Source organism: Dama dama, chromosome 18 (genome assembly GCF_033118175.1).
Source record: "Dama dama isolate Ldn47 chromosome 18, ASM3311817v1, whole genome shotgun sequence".
NCBI classification, from domain to species: Eukaryota; Metazoa; Chordata; class Mammalia; order Artiodactyla; family Cervidae; genus Dama; species Dama dama.
The window spans coordinates 14825593-14846705 of NC_083698.1; the positions used below are offsets into that span (position 1 = coordinate 14825593).

Consider the following 21113-nt stretch of genomic DNA (forward strand, 5'->3'; position numbering starts at 1 on the left):
AAGTCTTTGAATGAACTTTATTTTCTTATATTCCTGCCTGTAAGCCAACCAGTTCTTTTCTGATATCATTTCTTTCTTGAATCAGTTTCTTTTTTTATCTTATTCAGTTTTTTTTTTATCTCATCCCTTGTCTTTTCATCTTTTCCTGTTGCTTTTCCATTTAATCTTATTTTTTCTTTTTACCAGATTTAAAGGCCATGTCTCCTTATACTGTTTTGAGGATGCCAAACTTTTCCCAGACTTTTCTTATTGCTCTATCATTATATCCAGTAAGCTCTGTCTTTGCAGATTTTATAGGCTCTTCCTTTTCCTTTACTGAAATATTTTCTTTTTCACACAGCTTGTGTTTTCCTTCTCCATATATATATATTTTTTAATTTTAGAAAGTGAAACCTGCCAGATATGTTTCCAGCAAACTGACTCCTTTACCATCTGCTCTGATCTACAACTCAGGGCAGGTTGACCTACACAAATACCCAAGCAAATCTCAGTTTCCAGAAGGCTTTTGATCAGATAAAATCTTGACTTACCCTACCTGCTTGATGTTCTGGTTTTGTTGTTGTTCAGTCGCTCAGTCTTCGTGACCCCCGTGGACTGCAGCACGCCAGACTTCCCTGTCCTTCACTGTGTCCCTGAGTTTGCTCAAACTCGTGTCCTTTGAGTCGATGATACCATCCAACCATCTTGTCCTCTGTCATCTTCTTCTCCTTCTGCCTTCAGTCTTTCCCAGCATCAGGGTCTTTTCCAGTGAGTCAGTTCTTCGCATCAGGTGGCCCAAGTATTGGAGTTTCAGCTTCAGCATCAGTGCTTCCAATGAACATCCAGGACTGATCTCCTTTAGGATGGACTGGTTGGATCTCCTTGCAGTCCAAGGGACTCTCAAGAGTCTTCTCCACACCACAGTTCAAAAGCATCAATTCTTCAGCGCTCAGCCTTCTTTATGATCCAACTCTCATATCCATACATGACTACTGGAAAAACCATAGCTTTGACTAGACAGACCTTTGTCAGTAAAGTAATGTCTCTGCTTTTTAATACATTGTCTAGGTTGGTCATAGCTTCTCTTCCAAGGAGCAGGTGTCTTTTAATTTCATGGCTGCAGTCACCATCTGCAGTGATTTTGGAGCCCAAGAAAATAAAGTCTGTCACTGTTTCCCCATCTATTTACCATGAAGTGATGGGATCAGATTGCTATGATCTTCATTTTTTGAATGTTGAATTTTAAGCCAGCTTTTTTACTCTCCTCTTTCACCTTCATTGAGAGGCTCTTTAGTTCTTCGCTTTCTGCCAGAAGGGTGATGTCATCTGTATATCTGAAGTTATTGATATTTCTTCTGACAGTCTTGATTCTAGCTTGTGCTTCATCCATCCTGGCATTTCTCATGATGTACTCTGCATGTAAGTTAAGAGCAGGGTGACAATATACAGCCTCTATATAATCTTTTTGCAGTTTTGAACCAGTCCATTGTTCCATGTCGGATTCTAACGTTGCTTCTTGTCCTGCATACAGGTTTCTCAGGAGGCAGGTAAGCTGTTCTGGTATTCCCATCTCTTGAAGAATTTTCCCCAGTTTGTTGTGATCCAAACAGTCAAAGGTTTTAGTGTAATCAATGAAGCAGAAGTAAATGTTTCCCTGAAATTCCCTTGCTTTTTCTGTAATCCAGAGGGCATTGGCAATTTAATCACTGGTTCCTCTGCCTTTTCTAAATCTAGCTTGTACATCTGGAGGTTCTCAGTTCATGTTCTGTTGAAGCCTGGCTTGGAGTATGTTGAGCATGGTCTTGCTAGCCTGTGATATCAATGCATTTGTACAGCAGTTTGAGCATTCTTTGGCATTGCCTTTCTTTGAGATTGGAATGCAAAGTGACCTTTTCCAGTCCTGTGGCCACTGCTGAGTTTCCCAAATTTGCTGGCATATTGAGTGCCGCACTTTCACTGCATCATCTTTTAGGATTTGAAATAGCTCAACTGGAATTCCATCACCTCCACTAGCTTTGTTCATCTTGATGCTTCCTAAGGCCCACTTGACTTTGCACTCTTTGATGCCTGGCTCTAGGGGAGTGAGCACACCATCATGGTTAGCCAGGTCATTAAGATCTTTTTTCTGTAGTTCTTCTGTGTGTTCTTGCCATGTCTTCTTAATATCTTCTGCTTCTGTTAGGTCCATTCTGTCCTTTATTGTGGCCATCTTTGGATGAAATGTTCCCTTGGTATCTTTCTTGAAGAGCTCTCTATTCTTTCCCATTGTTTTCCTCTATTGTTTTCATTATATAGTTTTCCTCTATTTCTTTGCATTGTTCACTTAGGAAGGCTTTCTTATCTCTCCTTGCTATTCTTTGCAACTCTGCATTCAGTGGGTGTATTTTTCGTTTTTCTCCTTTGCCTTCTGCCTCTTCTTTTTTCAGCTGTTGGTAAGGCCTCCTCAGACAACCATTTTGCGTTTTTGTATTTTTCGGGGGAGGTTTTGATCACAAGGTGTTATGAACCTTGTTTAGTTCTTCAGGCACTCTGTCAGATCTAGTCCCTTTAATCTATTTGTCACTTCCACTGTATAATCATAAGAGATTTGGTTCAGGTCATACCTGAATGGCCTGGTGGTTTTCCCTACTTTCTTCAGTTTAGTTCTGAATTTGGCAATAAGGAGCTCGTGATCTGAGCCACAGTTAGCTCCTGGTCTTGTTTTTGCTGTTTGTATAGAGCTTCTCCATCTTCTGCTGCAGAGTATAATCAATCTGATTTCTGTATTGACCATCGGTGATATTCATGTGTAGAGTCGTCTCTTGTGTTATTGGAAGAGAGTGTTTGCTGTGACCAGTTCATTCTCTTGGCAAAACTCTGTTAGCCTTTGCCCTGCTTCATTTTGTACTCTAAGCCACACTTGCCTGTTACAGCAGGCAAGTTTGGCCTTGGATATTCTGACATGGGCAGAATAAATGAAACTGAAATGTGGAGCACTTGATGCCACCAGGAATTCTGCTTTGCTGTCTCTCGTATCGCTTTGCTCAGAATGGTATGTGTTCTCGCAAATTCCCTTTAGCTTCCTTCCCAGTTGTTTTCTAGGAGTTGTTGCCCTGCCCAAATATATAAAGCTGAATGTACACAGATGGAAGGATAAAGAGGAGAGAGGGGGAGTGTGTGTCTATAGGGGGCAGTGCACAACAGTCTCACCAGTACAGGTATTTGCACTGACAGGGATTTAAATGTGGCTGCAGTTTTGCAGTGAATACAGCCCTTGGGTGTCTGAATCAGATAACCAACTCTGGAGGGTGTATGTAGTGCCTGCTTTTCTTTTCTCAGGTGGCCTCAGTTTCATGAGGCATGATAAGAAATCTGGAAAGGTGTTTTTGTTTTTGTTTTTCCTTTCCTCAGCCCAGTGTCCAGTTAACTGTTAGTGGGATCCTTTCAGACTTGGTAGTATCTCTTAATTTTAGTTTTACTTGTAGTGATTTCTTGGATTATTTCAGAAGTAGAGAGAGGTTGCAGGATTCAAGGCACACAGCGTTTCAAACTGGAAGTCCATGCTCCTGATATTCTGGCTTGTCTTCTGATACTTCTGTTACCTAAAGAGGGCTTGTGTTCTTAAGTTTGGGGATCAAATTCCTAAAAGTACTTATTGTGATGTCTTTACATTTGGCTTTTTACTAAGAAGGGTGAGAGTTTCATCTGAATTTGACATTATATGGTGTTTGCTTCTATTTCAGGTAACAGCAGAAGCAGCAATGTTTCACTTTTTCAGAAAGCCTCCAGAATCTAAAAAGCCGTCGGTACCAGAGACAGAAGCAGATGGCTTTGTCCTTTTAGGTGAGTGTTTTTAGGATTTTGTTGTTTTTGTTAGTGGCTAAGTCATGTCTGACTCCTTGCGACCCTGTGGACTGTAGCCCACCAGTCTCCTCTGTCCATGCAATTCTTCAGGCAAGAATACTGGAGTGGGTTGCCATTCCTTTTTCCAGGGGATCTTCCCAACCCAGGGATCGAAGCCGCATTATTAGATGAATGATTTTTTTGCTTTAAAAGATTACTTGAAAAGTTATATGATTGATTTTTAAATATTTTTCTACTAATTCCAGAATTAGTTGATGTATATAAAATCTATAAAAATATGGATCATTAATCACTTGAAATATTGTCGTCAAGTCAGACTTTTCTTGTATATCAGTTTGGGTGTGTCCTTCAGGTTCAATTTATAAAATCATCCCATTTTTTCTATCCAGTAAGTGAGTCAACCTTTTTAATTACGAAAAGCCAGGAGTCTTGAAGAATTCTTGATAAATTCAAATTTGAAGAAGCAGGGCTTAGTGCTGCTTATAAATTAGCTTCTGAAATTAAATTAGGCATCCAGTACATAGTTGCTGAATGAGTTACGTTTATTTTTTTATTTAAGTAGAGTTGATTTACAATATTATATTAACTTTCAAGGGTAGAACATGATGATCGAATATTTTCACAGATTTAGTGCCAATAAATATTACTCTAAGATAATAACTTATAACATAATGGCTATACTTGTGCTGTACAGTATATCATTGTTGCTTATCTTTTTTTTATTTTTGTAGTAGCTTATATCTCTTAATCCCATACCCCTAATTTGCCCTTCCCTCTCCTTTTTGGTAACTAGTTGTTTTCTGTATCTGTGAGTTTTTCCTGTTTTGCAGATGCTTCATTTGTATTATTTTTGTGATTCTGCATTTAATTAATGTCATACAGTATTTGTCTTTCTGCGACTTATTTCACTAAACATATTGCTCTCCGGGTCCATCCACGTTAATTGCAGATAGCAGAATTTCACTCTTTTTTTATGGCTTTTTACTCTTTTTCCTGTGTGTGTGTGCATTGCAGCTTCTTAATCCAGTCGTGTGTTGATAAGTACCTGGGTTTCTCTGTCTTGGCTATTATAGATGGTGCTCCTGTGAGCTTTAGGGCACATGTATCTTTTTGAATTAGTGTTTTCATTTTTGCCAGCTACATACCCAGGAGTGGGATTGCTGGATCATATGGTAGCTCATTTTTAGTGTTTTAAGGAACCTCCATACTATTTTGCATAGTGGCTACACCAGTTTCCATTCCCATCAAGAGTTTTGAAGTACACTTTAAAATCTAAATATGTTAAATAGTGTCTTCTAAATCTTAAGACTAGTTTATTTTCTATTATAAAATTAACACCTGCTAGTTGTTAAGATTTTAGTGGCTTTAAAAAATATTCCTTTCAACCAGATATTATACTTTTCCCAAGGGGAATTCTGAAAAATGACATTTCCTTCATGTCATTTGCCAGTCCCAAAGAAGAGGTTGGCAGTCTTTGGATAGTTCTTCCCAGCAGTTGTCTTCTCATAGGGTGTTGAGGAGGAACTAAAACCTAGTGTCCGCTTGTAACACCCGTCCTCGTCTACCTGGATGTCCTTCTGCCAAATTCAGCTCCTTATCTGAGAGGATTTGCTCTTGACAGTATTTCTCAGGGTCTCCCTCTGTAGATTCTGTTCCCTACCTCTTCTCTTTATATCTTGTTTAGTCAGTCTGAGGTCCCTGGCATTGGCAGAGGCTGTGTGTCTTGACAACTGGAAGATGGCTTTTTGGGTTTGCAGGTTATGTTGAACCTTGAGGCTAGGCCTTCTAAGAGCCAGGCTCACACCACGCCTCTGACCCCACATGTTCAGAAGGGGTGGGTGGATCTCTGCCTCTTCAGCACTTCTCTTCAGCATCTGGTCTCTTGCAGTAAGGACACGAGGGTTTCATCCCTCTGCCCCTCTTCCACTTCTTGGCCTTAATCTCTGGGAGACCAGAGGAGAGTTTTCCTTGTAGTTAAATGTTACCATAAAATACCCTCTCTTTTCCACAGTCACGTTCTGGTAGGCCTGTGGGTTCCTGGATCTGCTTCCTGGGGCCTGGAACAGGGGCCATAGCCAAGAGTGGTGAGAGCTGTTTTCTCTCTGACCGGATCCGCTACGTCTGAGGCAAAAGGAGTGGGGCATAGTCTGACCAGGGTTGGTGGTTTTTCTGGGGAGCCTCCTCACTGGGATAAGGGGGCTGCCACCAACCCAGCTGCTTCTCTGGCCCTTCTTACAGTGTCAGGAAATTGTGCTTTGGCTTCTAAGACAGAACCGGCTCTGTCATCCCCCACTTCTGTTTCTAATGCTGCCAGCATTGCTTCCCTTTTACCTGCCGAATTAGCCCAACTAACAGAAGAAACTTCAGGGGTGCGTCTGTTCTCCTGTGATGTTTCTGCCTCTTCAGGAGTTTCACAGTAAATTCTTCTTTCAGAGATTTGCTCTAGCAAAGCCTGATTCTTGTATTTCTTGTATTCTTGTATTTCTTGTTTTAGAACACCTCTGTAGCCTGGAGAAAGGCATGCAACCCACTCTAGCATTCTTGCCTGGAGAACCCCATGGACAGAGGTGCCTGGTGGGCTACAGTCCGTGGGGTCCCATGGAGGGACACAACTGAAGTGACTTAGCACACAGCTTTAATGCACATGCAGACAGCTGTGTTTTTCTGTTGTCTCATGATTAGAAATAGTGCACTGACATGTCTGCGAGCACACACGGCTTCTGCAGCTGTAGTTGGAGAACTCTTGATCCGTCTTGCCTTCCGCTGTGGCCTGCCACTTGCAGCATTGCAGAGACAAGTTTTAACCACAGCTGCAAAAGCTGCTCGGGCTGCTGTTTCTAAAATCTCCTCCAGTGTCTGGTAGCTTGTAGCATGAAATATTTCACTGCCTGTCTTATAACTAGCCCAGCAGGGGCCCTGTTTCCAGGGTGTTCTGTCCCAACTGGTGAAGCTTCTGTCGTGGACCCTGCCTTTCTAAGAAAGAGTAGTTTAAGTAGTGGTCTTTAACTGAGGCTCAGAAGACAGAAATGCCCAGATTTGCTAATTCTTGAGGGAATCTGCAGCCATTACTTCCTCAAGTACGGTTTCGCATATCAGCTGCTCCGTCTGATACGTCTCAGCTCTGATGGTGCCTGTCCCATGAGCTGACACGCTGTATGTTGAGGGTTTTCACAGGCCATCGTGGGCTGAGTGGGATTGGTGTCGGCTCCCGCACTGTGGGTCCTGCGGTTGAACAGTCACAGTGAGGCATCACTTCTGCCCCAGGCTCAGGACTGCAATTTAATTTCAGGTGCGGTGGGTAACACACCCTTGTTCAAATGGTCCAAGCAAGAGCAGACCCCCGCATGTTGACTGAGGCCTCCTGGTCCTTCAGCTGCCATGTCTACTGAAGCTTATCTCGGTTTAGTGCCATTGTTTTCCCCAGGTGTAAAGCTCCAACCCCTCCACCAGTTTCCATGAAAAATCCTTGGGTTACTACTGTTCTGTGATTTTTTTTTTTCCTCCTAGAATCTTCCAGAAAGTTTTTTGTTTGTTTGTTTTGTTTTTACCTCCTGCTTTCAGGAAGAAAAGAAGACAGAGTGCCCTTCTTGCACCTGATGTTTTTTCAAGTTTAGCTCAGAATAATTTTTATGCCAAAGTGGTATATTTTGGGTTGGTATATCTGCCACCCTTCACCATTTGGGGAAGTTACAAAACCTCCCAGGTATCGTTTAGCTTATTTAGAAAATGAGCATGATAACAATAGGGTTATTGAGGGGATTAAATGAGTTAGTGTGTGTAATATGCTTAGGAGAACACTTTGAGTGAGGTGGTCATCTTATCTCCATATACAGTGCATGCTAAGTCACTTCAGTCGTGGCCAGCTCTTTGCAACCCCATGGTCTGTGGCCTGCCAGGCTCTCTGTCCATGAGATTTCCCAGGCAAGAATGTTGGAGTGAGTTGCTGTGCCTTCTCCAGTGGATCAAACTCAGGGATCAAATCCATATCTCTTATGTCTCCTGCATTGGCAGGCTGGTTCTCTACCACTAGCGCCACCTGGGAAGCCCCCATATACAGAAGAGGACTTGAAAAAGTTCGCCAGCTTACATGGGCCAGATCTGGAATTAGCCCAGACATTCAAACTTGAGAGCCTGTCCTCTTAAACCACTAAGCTATCTATCTTTTTTTTTTTTAAGTCATATTATCATTTTAAATTTTGAGACAGTAGTGACATTTTAAGCTCTTTTTAAAAATTTAAGCTGTGTTCAGTAATTTTCAAATATTCCTTAAGTAACTTTATTATTCAATGGGATTAAAATATAGTGCAAAGGAGAACAGGATTAAATGCCAGAGAAGTATAAATACATCATGTCTGCAGTTTAACTATCCCTGAGTTCCCTAAACAATTTTTAAAAGACAAAGCGCTATGCTTTTTTGTTTTCTTTTTTTTTTTAATAAGAGAGGGTTGGTTGTGTTATACATAAATCTGGTTTTAATTTTGGCTGCCTCAGACTTTCCACTATTTAATATTTTAAATACTTAAAAATATTACAGTAAACTATAATCTCCTTAATGAAGTTGAGATTGGAAGATAAAGTCAGCTCTCTATTTCCACAAAGTTCTGCATCTATGAATTCAACCAACTGCAGGTTGAAAATATTGAAAGAAAAAAAATCCAGAGTGGTCCAGCAAAAGCAAAACTTAAATTTGCCACGTGTCTAGCAACTGTTTACATGGCATTTATATTGTATGAGGTGTGATAAGTGATTTAAAGTATATAGGAGAGTATGCATTGGTTATATGCAAATACTGCACTGTTTTCTTTAAGGAACTTGGTGAGACGCTGCAGATTTTAGTAGGGGTGCTGCAGAAACCTAGGGACAGCTATACACTGTTGAGTTAGTAAAATATCCTTCCACAGTTAAAGCCTTAACTGAGAATTGACCAATAACAGTCAGGATAGATTATTTGGAATATAGTTAATTATCTTAAAAAATAAGATGGTAATCTCTGTTTTCTAGAAACTGGTCTGACCTAAGTTGTTCTTTTTATCATATGGTTCTACATTAACTTATATAATATCTACTTTTACTCTCAGAGCATGCTGTATGTATGTGTAAAATATTTTGAAAAATATCACATAGGTCAAATGATAGCTGTGAACTACTTTTATCAACATGACTGCGTCCTTTGGCATATGTGTTTCGGTTATCATGTGTCCACACATCTTGCTTACTCCTTTTGTGCAGTAGATACATTGCAGGAAAATAATTGTATGTATGTGTTTTTGTGTGTTTATTAACTTATAAATGATACGAGTAAATGAAGACTTAGATTATATCTATACCAACAACTTCTTCAGTTCAGTTCAGTCCCTCAGTCATGTCTGACTCTTTGCGACCCCATGAATCGCAGCACGCCAGGCTTCCCTGTCCATCACCAACTCCTGGAGCTTACTGAAACTCACGTCCATCGAGTGGGTAATGCCATCCAGCCATCTCGTCCTCTGCCATCCCCTTCTCCTCCTGCCCCCAATCCGTCCCAGCATCAGGGTCTTTTCCATGGAGTCAGTTCTTCGCATTAGGTGGCCCAGGTATTGGAGTTTCAGCTTCAGCATCAGTCCTTCCAATGAACACCCAGGACTGATCTCCTTTAGGATGGACTGGTTGGATCTCCTTGCAGTCCAAGGGACTCTCAAGAGTCTTCTCCAACACCACAGTTCAAAAGCATCAATTCTTCGGCACTCAGCTTTTTTTGTAGTCCAACTCTCAAATCCATACATGACTACTTGAAAAACCATAGCTTTGACTAGACAGACCTTTGTCAGCAAAGGAATGTCTCTGCTTTTTAATATGTTGTCTAGGTTTGTCATAGCTTTTCTTCCAAGGAGCAAGCATCTTTTAATTTCATGGCTGCAGTCACCGTCTGCAGTGATTTTGGAGCCCAAGAAAATAAAGTCTCTCACTGTTTCCTTTGTTTCCCCATCTATTTGCCATGAAGTGATGGGACCAGATTCCATGTCTTAGTTTTTTGAATATTGAGCTTTAGGCCTACTTGTTCACTCTCCTCTTTCACTTTCATCAAAAGGCTCTTTAGTTCTTCTTTGCTTTCAGGGTGGTGTCATCTGCATATCTGAGGTTATTGATATTTCTCCCGGCAATCTTGATTCCAGCTTGTGCTTCCTCCAGCCCAGCATGTCATGTGATGTACTTCTGCGTATATGTTAAATAAATAGGGTGACAATATACAAACTTGACATACTCCTTTCCCAGTTTGGAACCAGTCTGTTTTTCCATGTCCGGTTCTAACTGTTGCTTCTTGATCTGAACACAGATTTCTCAATAACTTCTTATCAGTATGGATTCTGTAGAATTTGTTAGACTGTCATCTTACTTGGCCTTCATAACGTATCTCTAAAAAGGTTAGAGGTTAGAGTAAATTATGTTGTTAAGGATATAAGTTATCTGTATTTCCCCCTTTGACAATACCTGTTCCCTTAGACATGCCTTCTGACTTAACACAAATAGGGTTGAGGTCACAATTATTAGATGGTATTGCTGAAGTCAACACCCCATGACTTGAAACTCAGGGTCCAAGCAGAGCCTAGGCTCTTTTATTGATAATAGGGATATATGGGCTGCTTGTACAGAATTAGCTCACTTTTGGACAGAAAGCTTTTTCCCTGTTAGGGTTTCTAAAGTTTTTAGCCTTTGTAAAATGTTGAGTGTGCTAAATAATAGTAAGGAAATTAAAAACAAAAAGGCCTGGTGGAAAAACATCCTTTTGCTTTAAGTAGTTCCTATTCTCATAAGGAGGTAGTAACTATTTGTTCATTCAGTAATGAAATCAAAGTAATCCTCTAGGGCACTCATTTTACACAAAAACAAATTGCAGTTTTCTTTTGTATCACTGGGTGGCGGTTTTTCTTAGTCTTAACACTACTGTTTAAAACCCCAGCAAGCCTGGTACTATTTGTAATTACCAGGGTTTTCTTCTGTTATGACATGTTTAATTGTGCTTTTAAGACATTATCTTTAGGTTGATTACAAATTTACTACTGTAGTATACAACCTCTTAGTTATTTTAAATTAAGAAAAAGGGTATCTGTTGCCTAGATGTTGGCATAAAATCCTTCCAAAACTAAGACAAAGGCATGAATTAGCTTATTATATTATAGAAAAAAAGAAAAATAACAGCAACCAAGAGAAGTCACAGAAAATAAAGTGGAAAGGATTATTGTACGTTCACCAACACTGGTGACCAAACAGTGAATATAACTTTGGAGCAGTCAAAATGAAATTGGGCAAACACCATTAAAGAGATTAAAGGAATTGGGTTACAGTAAAACTAAAGTTCATCACGTTTTTCAGAATATGCAGGTGCTTCTTAAAACTATGGCCTGAGAACTTCTAGTTTCCATTAAGCTAATTATTTTGTAAAACTGATTGAATTTAGACTCAGTTTAGTAATTCACCACAGCTTGGATTTCATCTTTTAAATACTGACACTGAAGTATGTAGTTTAGTCTCAGCTTCTGTTTGCCAGTTTAAATGATAAATCAGGTTTTGGGAACTAGTGCGTTACTTTTAAGACTTTCTCCAACTGAATTCCCCGTGGTGGGAATCATTGAAACCATGTACACACACTGAAGTTAAACTGTCACATTTTTATGTGGAACTTTTTAGGTAGTGTCTTCATCTCTGTACTGTCGCCTTTATTTAAAAGTGGGAATCTAGTGGTGTGTAATAAAAATTTACATTCCAGAGAATGAGGGACAGTAAGTCAGTGTGATTCTGTGTAGGACTGAAGGCTTTAATGAAAACAATAATGACAGAAACGAAACAGATTTTCACCATGTGTTTCCCCATCCTTACAAGAGAAGTCTAACATCTTAAACAAAGGTGTTTATGGGTTAAAAAAGCAGCCGACCCTATTAAGATCTGCTTACCCATGTATTGTGTTATGCAGAAAAAGTCAAATTGCAGTGAATTTACTTGGCAGTCTTTCTTTTTTTTCTCTTGACCTTTCAATTCTAAAGGCAGTATGCCAGGATTTTCAACTGAACGCATAACGCAGTTGTTTGTTTTCCCGTTGAGAAATGGTGAGTCGTGTGTATAATGGGTAAGAACTAACCGAATTGACACATTCGTTGGTTCCTAATTCTGGTCCATCTAGTGGCATTCAGAGGTGAAACTGTTGAGGCCAGGCTGACCCGTGTGGGATGTACCACCCTGCCCTGTCTCCTGAAGGGTGCAGGATGAGAGCGGGCTTCATGGGGAGGGACAGAGATGTCCCCCGAGCTGAGAGGCAGCACAGGGCCCTCCGTGGCACACAATCAGTTGTGAGTTGTGAGAAAGTCACTCATTCTTCACTGGGGCTCAGAAGACTCAGCCGACTCAAATGCGAGTTAGGGATCTGTCTCCCTAACTCAGTGAGTCTAACCTTCTTGTGAATTAGGGGGCACTTTGCAAAAGTACTGGTGCTGGGGCTTCATCCCTGCATTCTGATTAGACACACGTGGGGTTTGGCCCAGACGCTGACATTTTTTTCCAGAGTTTCCCCAGATACTTCTTGTGTGCATGCAAGGCTGAGAAGTGCTGCAGTTCACTCTTTATCATTTAGTCATAGACACCATCAAATCATGTGTTAAAACACTCTGAAAAAGACCTCGTAAAAATACAAAAGTTATAGTTTCTCTTCCACTGCAGTTGAGCCGTAAACAAACAAAAAAAATGACAAAATTTCTAGGTAGAACATACTTCTTTTCAAACATTAAATAAAGAGCAGAAAGATTCAGATATTTAATGAATGAAATTGGTTTATTAAATATATTTGACACTTAAAACATTTTTTTTAATCAGTAAAGCAGTTGAGAAGCATTTTGTTATATACAAATATGAATTCCAAGTGGCTTGTAATTCTTTTTGTCTTTGGCCATAGGGTATCTAATCTAGAGTAACTTTAGGTAAATTTGTTTGACAAATTAACGTCTGTGTACCAGAGCCACTCTGATGTATTTTTTCTTTGAACTGAAGTCATCAGGCAGTCAGATTTTTAGTCCACTCTTTGGGGTAGTTGACTGGTTTACAATGGTACTGTTTCTTGGAGGACACTTTTTCAGCATAACTTCAGTAGGCAAAAAAATTCATGCATGCTCACCATAGTCCATAAATGGGTTTCCTCTAACATTTACTCAGAGGCTTTTTCATAATGTTATATCTTCCACATCTGAGACCACTTAACTGAAAAATTATGATGAATAGCTTTGATAGTTTCACTTAAAGTTTATTCTTATTTCATTCCATTAAGGAAATAATGAGGATGAGAATCTAAGTAGAATGTACACTTACGAGCATTGTAATTTGTTCTAGTAATTTAGATAGGGTTGGAAGTCCTAAATATTGTCTTGCTAGTAATTTTAATAATGCTGCGGTATTGTTTTATATTTAAGTGGTTGTCTTACTCCGTTATCTGTTTTTTCCCATTGTATGCAGCCAAAGCATATTATGAAAGGATGAGTTCTTACTGAGGTCACACATTAATCTTTCCAAATGTGAATTTCTGAGAATGTGTCTTCTTTCATTATATCATGATAGAATTATGATGGTACCTCAAAATAGCATTTTCTAGAAAACTACCAGAAGAAAAGCTTTTTTAAACTGTTGTTTTTGTTCTTCATATTTAGTACATAAATTTAGAGCTTATCCATTGGTTAATAGCACTGTATTACATTACATATTGTTATTCAGTCACTGAGTTGAGTTCTTTCAAGAATATACTTCACTTTGATTCTCCCAGGAGCCTTTGAGATCTGATAAAGTTACTAAAACTCATACTACAAGAAAAACATCTTAAATTAGTGTAAGATGGTCTTTTCTTGTTGTGGTAGTCATCAGGTGAACATTCTTGAGCACTTTCCTGTCCTGGACACTCTGCTCCTTGTTTAAAAAAGAAAACGTATTTATGGGCTTGACCCATAGCTAGTGAATCTTTGTAACTATAGCCTAAGAATCAGCATTTTTAAAAAAAGCATTGCAGGTGATTTTGATGCAGGCTAATATTGAGAATCGTTGGAATAATTCTTTTATAAGGTGTAGTAGGAGAGCAAAACATTTTCAGGTGGTGGGCAAGACTGTAAAGTATGTGCATTCAGAAGAAGCTGGAACATATTCAGGGCCAGTAAACAGTTCTTCAGGCGAGAGGGTATGTCAGGGCCACTGGTGAAGAATAAGTCTAGAACTGGGATTTGCAATGGGCCTGTGTACCATTCTGGGACATTAGAATTCTCTCCTGTTGTCAATAGTGAGCTATCAGATATCTGACCATTTAAAAACAGTGAAGTATTGTTTGGGTTTTTATTTTATTGGGAATTTGTTAATTTAAAAAATGGAGCTAATTTAGTAGTTTAAGAATTATTTATTAATGAAAAGAATGATCATCTCTTGAACGTATCACTGAGAAAGTATGTGCACACATGCTCATACCAGGCGGGCGGGATATGACACGAAAACAGTGAGCCAGTGAACTGTGTGGGGCACCGTGCTGCAAGTCATCCTCTCAGACACTGCCATTCACCTTCTCTGCGTCTTTTAGTTTCAACACAGTATAGGAATAGATAGGGAAAGAAGCTACTAGTTTTCCTTCTGTATCTGTTTCTCTTTATTTCTTTGCTAGTGGCATTTTATCTGGCCATGTGGCCATTTTGTGGTTGGATGTGGAATTTTGATGAAATTTCTGGCCCATGTGATATAAAAAGGAACATTGTACTGCAGGTTTTATGGAACCTTTTAAAAGCACAGCTGGTGTGTACCTTCCATCTCTCCCCTGCCCCTAACTTTTCTCACCCTGGAGTCTGGATATGATGGTTTGCTGGTGGACAAGCCGCCATCTTGGATCTTGAAGACTAGAGAGCATTGTGAGGATAAATGAAGAATAAGTGGGGAAGAGCCTGAGTCCTTAGAAAGACTGTGGAGTTGCCGCAACAGCCCCATAATGCTTGCCTTTGAACTGCTTTTTTGCGAGACTGGGATAAACTTCTGTGTGAGCCACTATTTTATTTTGTCATCTGCAGGTGACCCAAACCCTAACCGATACAGGTACTGAAACTGGAAACCATAATATTCAGATTCCAAGTTCCATCATTTTCTTGCTGTGAATCATGCAGGCTCCTTAGCCTTTCAGCCTCATTTTCCTTCCATATAAGAAGTTAGTAGCATTATGGCTTCCTCACAACATTGTTAGGGAAGAGGAATGAGAGGAAACTTCACTTAGAGAAGGGAGAAGAAGAAGTTCACTTGCTAATCCTGATGAGCTCAGCGACATGCTAGGGAGAATGATTCTGAGCCAGCCTCTCTGGGCTCAGCTGGAGAGAACGCAGTGATCATTACTGCTGTAGATTGTAGGCAAGGGAATGGTAAGCAGCCTGTGACCCAGAGGTCTTTCTTCCACTCACCCTGGAAGGGCACTGCATGCTTGTGTGATGAGTCCAGCAGATAGTCCATTCATATCCACTAAACGCTGAAATGTTTCAAGTGTGCATTAACTAGTGGAATGTTATTAAAGAATTGAGAAATGTTGCTACACTCTGGTTATCAGTAAGTTAGAAACTGATTCATATTTCCTGCTATCAGTATTTCCATCAAAAATGGCATATACTTTTATGGCCATGCATATATATGTGTGTGTGATAATTTTAATGAGAAGTATAAGTGTACTGTACTAAAGCTTTACGTGGTAGTATTAATGACTTAAAGGTGTAATTGTTCTGAGATTTTTTTCGTTATTCAAAGTCAAATAGCTCAGCCCTAAACTTATGAAATGACTTATTTTTATTTCTGGCATCTATTATTTCCTGATGTACAAGCTGAAAATATGCTGGGCAGCGCCAGAGGAAAACTATAACCCTTAAAATAGTTTGATGGATTGCTTAAAGGAATTGCTAACTGTGATAACCAGTGATTGTCCTTGTTGCTACTACTGTGTTAGGGGGTCTTAGCCCTGATGAGTTTGAAGGCCTGAGTGGAGTGCTCTGGAAGCCTCCTGAAATTACAAGCAAAATACAGTATTTGCATTTTTGGGTGAGAAGGGTCTGTGAATTTTATCAGATTCTCAAAGATCTGTGACCCTAAAAAGGTTAAATAGTGACTTTTCTAGCTATGGCTAGGTATACCAGTGTTTGCTAGCCACTTGGGCTGTGGTATCTTAGGGATTTTTTTATGTCAGAGACAGGTTACATCTTATTGGCCACTTTTACTAATTTGGGTTCAGAAAATAGAATGATTTTTGAGCAGCCAAATAAAAATTAGGGAATAATTACTACTAGTAAGATACATAGCAGATGAGAGATGTCTCTAAGGAGGTTACAGTCTATATCGCAAGAGGTGCAAAAATGAAAGTCAAGTAACATTACAAAACAGTAACATCAAACACTTAAAAAGCTATTTGATGGAATGACTTATACCATGGTGGTCTCAGACAGTTCGTTAGTTTGACATTGTTTCTCTGCCTTACGCTGTCACTTACACTCACTGTGAGTATACTGTTTACTCTTCCAGGGATGCCTTCAGGACATGCTGCTGTAATTAGGTTTTTCTCATTTAAAGAACTAAAAAAATAGGCGAACGATAATGGATATGTATAGATCCCAAACTGTGGTTGGGGAATGTTTTTACTTGTTGTCTTAAACATGTAATTAGTAACCAGTAATGACAGTTTGCCCTTGGTTTACCTCTGCATGGACCTCTCACTATTTGAACCAGGATGTTTTTCTGCTCCCAGGCGCAGGGCCCAGTGTTTCCTTTATGCAGAGTGCTCGGCCTGGTCCACTTCATCCGCATCCTGTTAGAGTCAGATCCCACGTCAAATCTTGCCTTTCGGTCTCTAGAGAGCTCTGTCTTTGATCTCATGGTGTACATTTTCTCCCATCATTTATTTGCTTCTTAATCGCATAGGAGCTCCTATATCGTTGTTTTGTAATGTTATTTAAACTTTTTACTCTTTTGCCACTTAGATGGTAGCCATACAGATCCCTTGTCTGCTGTGTATCTTACATGATAGTCAGCATGAGGATTTCCATAAAATATATCCTCCATCCATAAATTGTTAACAGTGTTAGTTTTGAAAGTGTTAGTTGCTCAGTCATGTCCAACTCTATGGGACCCAATGGGCTGTAGCCCACCAGGCTCCTCTGTCCATGGGATTCTGCAGGCAAGAATACTGGAGTGGGTTGCCATTCCCTTCTCCAGGGGATCTTCCCGACCCAGGGATCACACCCGGGTCTCCTGCATTGCAGGCGGATTCTTTACTGTCTGAGCCACCAAGGAAACCCCAAAACAGGTTTTGGAATGACTTCTAAATCACTTAGTATTTGGTTAGAAAACTGGGTAATGACTCCTATTAAGGTGTTTTTCCAGTGAAAATATACCTTTGTTTGGCTTCTGTCACCCATCTCTTGGACTTAATTTTACAAATTTTAGTTATTAATGCAAACGAAAGTAAGTATTCAGAGCAGTTTCGCCCACCCCAAATCCATGCCTGCCCCTTCTTCCATACTTCAAAGGATGCTCCTTCCTCTGTATGGCCCAGTCCACCTTGCCAGCTTGGGCACCTGTGACAGTTCTCACTAGTTGGACCTGAAGGGCTCATAGGCAGACCCTGCAGAGACAGCCACCCCTCCCCTGGCGGCTATTTTATCTCGATGAAATGCCTGATGCATTTATATCCATTGTTGCTATCTTTACTGAGGAGAGGTAGCCTGAGACAGAGGGAACATGTTGAAGATGGCAGAATAAAATGTGGAAACCACCTGGTCCGTGATGACGCTGCTGAACTAATCTATTTACTGATGAGCTTCCCTGTGGCTCAGCGGGTAAAGCATCTGCCTGCAGTGCAGGAGACCCAGGTTCAATCCCTGGGTTGGGAAGATCCCCTGGAGAAGGGCATGGCAACCCACTCCAGTATTCTTGCCTGGAGAATCCCATGGGCAGAGGAGCCTGGTGGGCTACAGTCCATGGCGTCGCAAAGGGTCGGATATGACTGAGCAACTAACGCTTTCACACTTTCACCCGGTCCATGATGACACTGCTGTTTACTAGCTTGGGAGTTGTCAACCTCTGGGGTTCTTGTTAGGTGAGATAATAAGTTCCTTGGTTAAAGTTTAAGCCACTTTGAGATTGACTTCTATTACTTGCAGCTGAAAATGTCTGGACTGATGTTTGACAGCTGTGCTTGCAACGATGCATCCTCCTGGGTAATCTTTGTCGGCAGAGCCCCTCTTAGTGTTTGTGTCCAAGCTTTGTGGAATACATGGATGTTTCAGTGAAGTTATTCAGGTGATTTATATATAGGCAAAGTTTATGTCTATGTCCTGCAGGACTCTATTGTTAACAGACCAGTGTGTGGGAAATAATCTTGAGCTACATTTCAAATGAAAGGACTAGACTGCCAGAGTCACGTGTAAATATTTCAAAATGTCTGCATCTGAAGGATCTGTGTCTTGATTTTACTGGTGACAAGGGAGGCCAGGCCTCTGCTACACAGCCACCGGTGAACAGTCATGTTAATTGTTGGGACATCAGGAAAGGCGTTCAGCATGCTAATATCATCACTTGACAACATTTACATAGGCAATCTGCGGTGTCTTAGTTATATTTTAAGAAATTGGTTAGTAGGTCTAGATGGGACATTGTAGTTTGTCCCATCTAAAGTAATGAGGAGTAGGCTCCCTGGTGCATTTTGCTTTGTGTCCAGTTTTCAGGAATGGATTGTTGACGTTACTTAGGCAATTCCTTTCTAATATGAACCAGCTATTTTATTAAGTCAGCAGTCCTGCTAATGATGATATGGTCTTAAACTTAATATAAACTTAAAGCAACATACCTCTGTGACTCATAGAGCTTTGTGTGTTACAGATTTAGAAATGTACTATTTTCAAAAATGCTGAAGGCATTAAGTGAACTCATAATTCTTTTGTTAAACTTGGAAAATTGGGAGAAAAATTGAAATATATATGTTTCCTTTGACCATTCCCAGTAATTCTAAAGTCATTTTTTAAAGCTTAAAAACCAATATCTATTATATTTTTACTTGAATTGCACAGTAATTATGTTCAGTACATCAGATTTTAAAGAAGAGTTTTTAAAGACAGTGGTAAAACTTTCATTAATCTTATTTTTGAATGTTTACATTTTGATAATTATAAATTGAGATATGATTTATATCATTCTGCTATTAGTGGGAGTGAGACAGCATATAATTTTTAGTGCTGGAAGGGGATCTTAAAGTTAATTTCATGTAGCCTCATATGTAAGTATTTATGAGTGAAAGTTGTATATTCAGAATACTTTGAGATATGTACATTCTTTTCTTTGGTGGGGGCGGGGGGGGAGATAGAAAGGTAAATAGTGTATAGAAGCTCCCTTATAGAAAATACCAAATTATGATATGAACCAATTATAGTAAAAGCATTCCCTTCATGGTGAGATATAAATGCCTTTCTAGCCTCTGGGCATCTTTTTATTGCTAAAGTTGGGTTAAATTTACCACCACAAAAATTTAGTTACGATTTCTACCTCTTAGGAAAATAAGCAAATGCATCCAAATATATTTTAATGTTCTCGGTTCAGATAAACGTTTCCATTCCCTAAGGGTGAGCAGTTTCTCTCAGCTCCTTTTATGTCTCCAAAATTACAGGACCTTGAAGCATGTGGCACAAGTGTGTTGTTACTTCTCAAGTTACGTTCCCCGTGCACCTTCCTAGAGCTGGTGTCCCCCCAAAACTGGACAAGAGTATTCTCTTCACAGTTAGTGGGAAAAAAGAAGCTGATGGAATTTCAGTTTTTTCATTCTGAAATTTTTCTTAAATTCAAGAGAGAGCCAACATTAAGTTTAAAAGCAGGTGGGCAGGTAACACGTATGAAGAAGGTGCAAAGGATTATCAAAGGAATAACTTGCCAACAGAAAATCATATTTACTTCTGTAGCTGTTTTATTCTTTGAACATTTGTAGTCATAGTCATGGTTTTATATTTTATTTTATAGCCTCAAATAAATTAAACCTTGTGTGTGTGCTAAGTCGCTTCAGTCATGTCCAACTCTGTGCGACCCTATGGCCTGTAGCTCTCCAGGCTGCTCTGTCCATGGGATTCTCCAGGCAAGAATACTGGAGTGGGTTGCCATGCCCTCCTCCAGGGGATCTTCCCGACCCAGGGATCGGACCCGTGTCTCTTATGTCTCCTGCATTGGCAGGCGGGGACTTTACCACTGGTGTCACCTAATGGCAATTTAAACTTAGACTAATTAAGTGTCAAGTTTTGTCTAAAATTATAGTTTGTGTGGTAGAATTTGAAATACCAATATTTCATCGTGTCGTGAAAAGAGTATTTAGACTTGCAGACATTTCATGGCATTCGCTGTGGGAAAAGATTTCGAAGGAGAATGTAACTCTGCTGCGGGTTTTCTTCCTCATCATATGCAACTCAGATCCCTTTACTGGGGCATGGATTCTTCATGTGGTGAATGAGCAAGTCAATTAGATTTTTATCTCTGAAGTTGTGGTTTGTTTTTAATAGGGTAACAGTTTAATGATACCTTCTGGGTTCTCTGTATTTAAGGTGACTGACAGATCCCTTAAGTTCTTCTCATCTCTGTTGGAGTAAATTGTTGGTACTGAAGTGTTTTCTGATACTTTGAGTTCTTTCTCAGGAGGGCAAGAAATCAGTCCACCGGCTGCCAATCAAAAGTCAGTGTGAAGTTTTCTAGTTGAAATTTTATGTGGCTAATAGCCCCAATTTAGCCTGACTCATCTTTTATTAAAATAGTCCTGAAAACAGAAGGAACATCTTACAACCATACCAAAATGCAAAGGTGACAGACAGCTTAATGCCAGAATCTGGGGTGCAGTTAGACTGAGAAAAAACTAGCTAATCTCCTACACATGGCACAGTATGTCAAGTCCTACATCTTAAGTACATAGAGCTTGGCAGGCATCCTACTCGATCCCTGGGATTCTGTTCTGTGAAGGAAGCAAGGACTTTGTTCCTTTCCTGCACTTCCCTCCCACACATCACTGTCTTTCTTCATTCCAGAAAACAGCTGGTCAGCAAGCAGAGGAGGCACTGTGATAATGGAGAGCTGCCAGGGGGTAGAGTTTGCACCAGTGAAACAGTGGACGCAAGAGTAGACATCAAGCTAGTGCTGGTGGAAGTGATGTTGAAATTTATAAAAATTTATTCTTTTAATGTCCTTATAAGGACCAAGAGGAGGAAAAAGACAATCCAAGACAGAAGAGTTACACTGAGAGAAAGCCTAGGAAA

At 40.0% G+C, this 21113-nt stretch overlaps 1 protein-coding gene across 4 annotated transcripts in view; it reads left to right on the forward strand.

Moving 5' to 3' along the window:
• UMAD1 (UBAP1-MVB12-associated (UMA) domain containing 1) overlaps nt 1-21113 on the forward strand; it is a 311916-nt gene that overhangs the window by 26058 nt on the left and 264745 nt on the right. For all 4 annotated transcript variants that reach the window (XM_061164964.1, XM_061164962.1, XM_061164963.1 and 1 more), the window contains exon 2: nt 3702-3801. In XM_061164964.1, the coding sequence (XP_061020947.1) occupies nt 3720-3801 (82 nt within the window). In that variant the 5' untranslated portion in view covers nt 3702-3719. The remainder of the gene's footprint in view (nt 1-3701; nt 3802-21113) is intronic.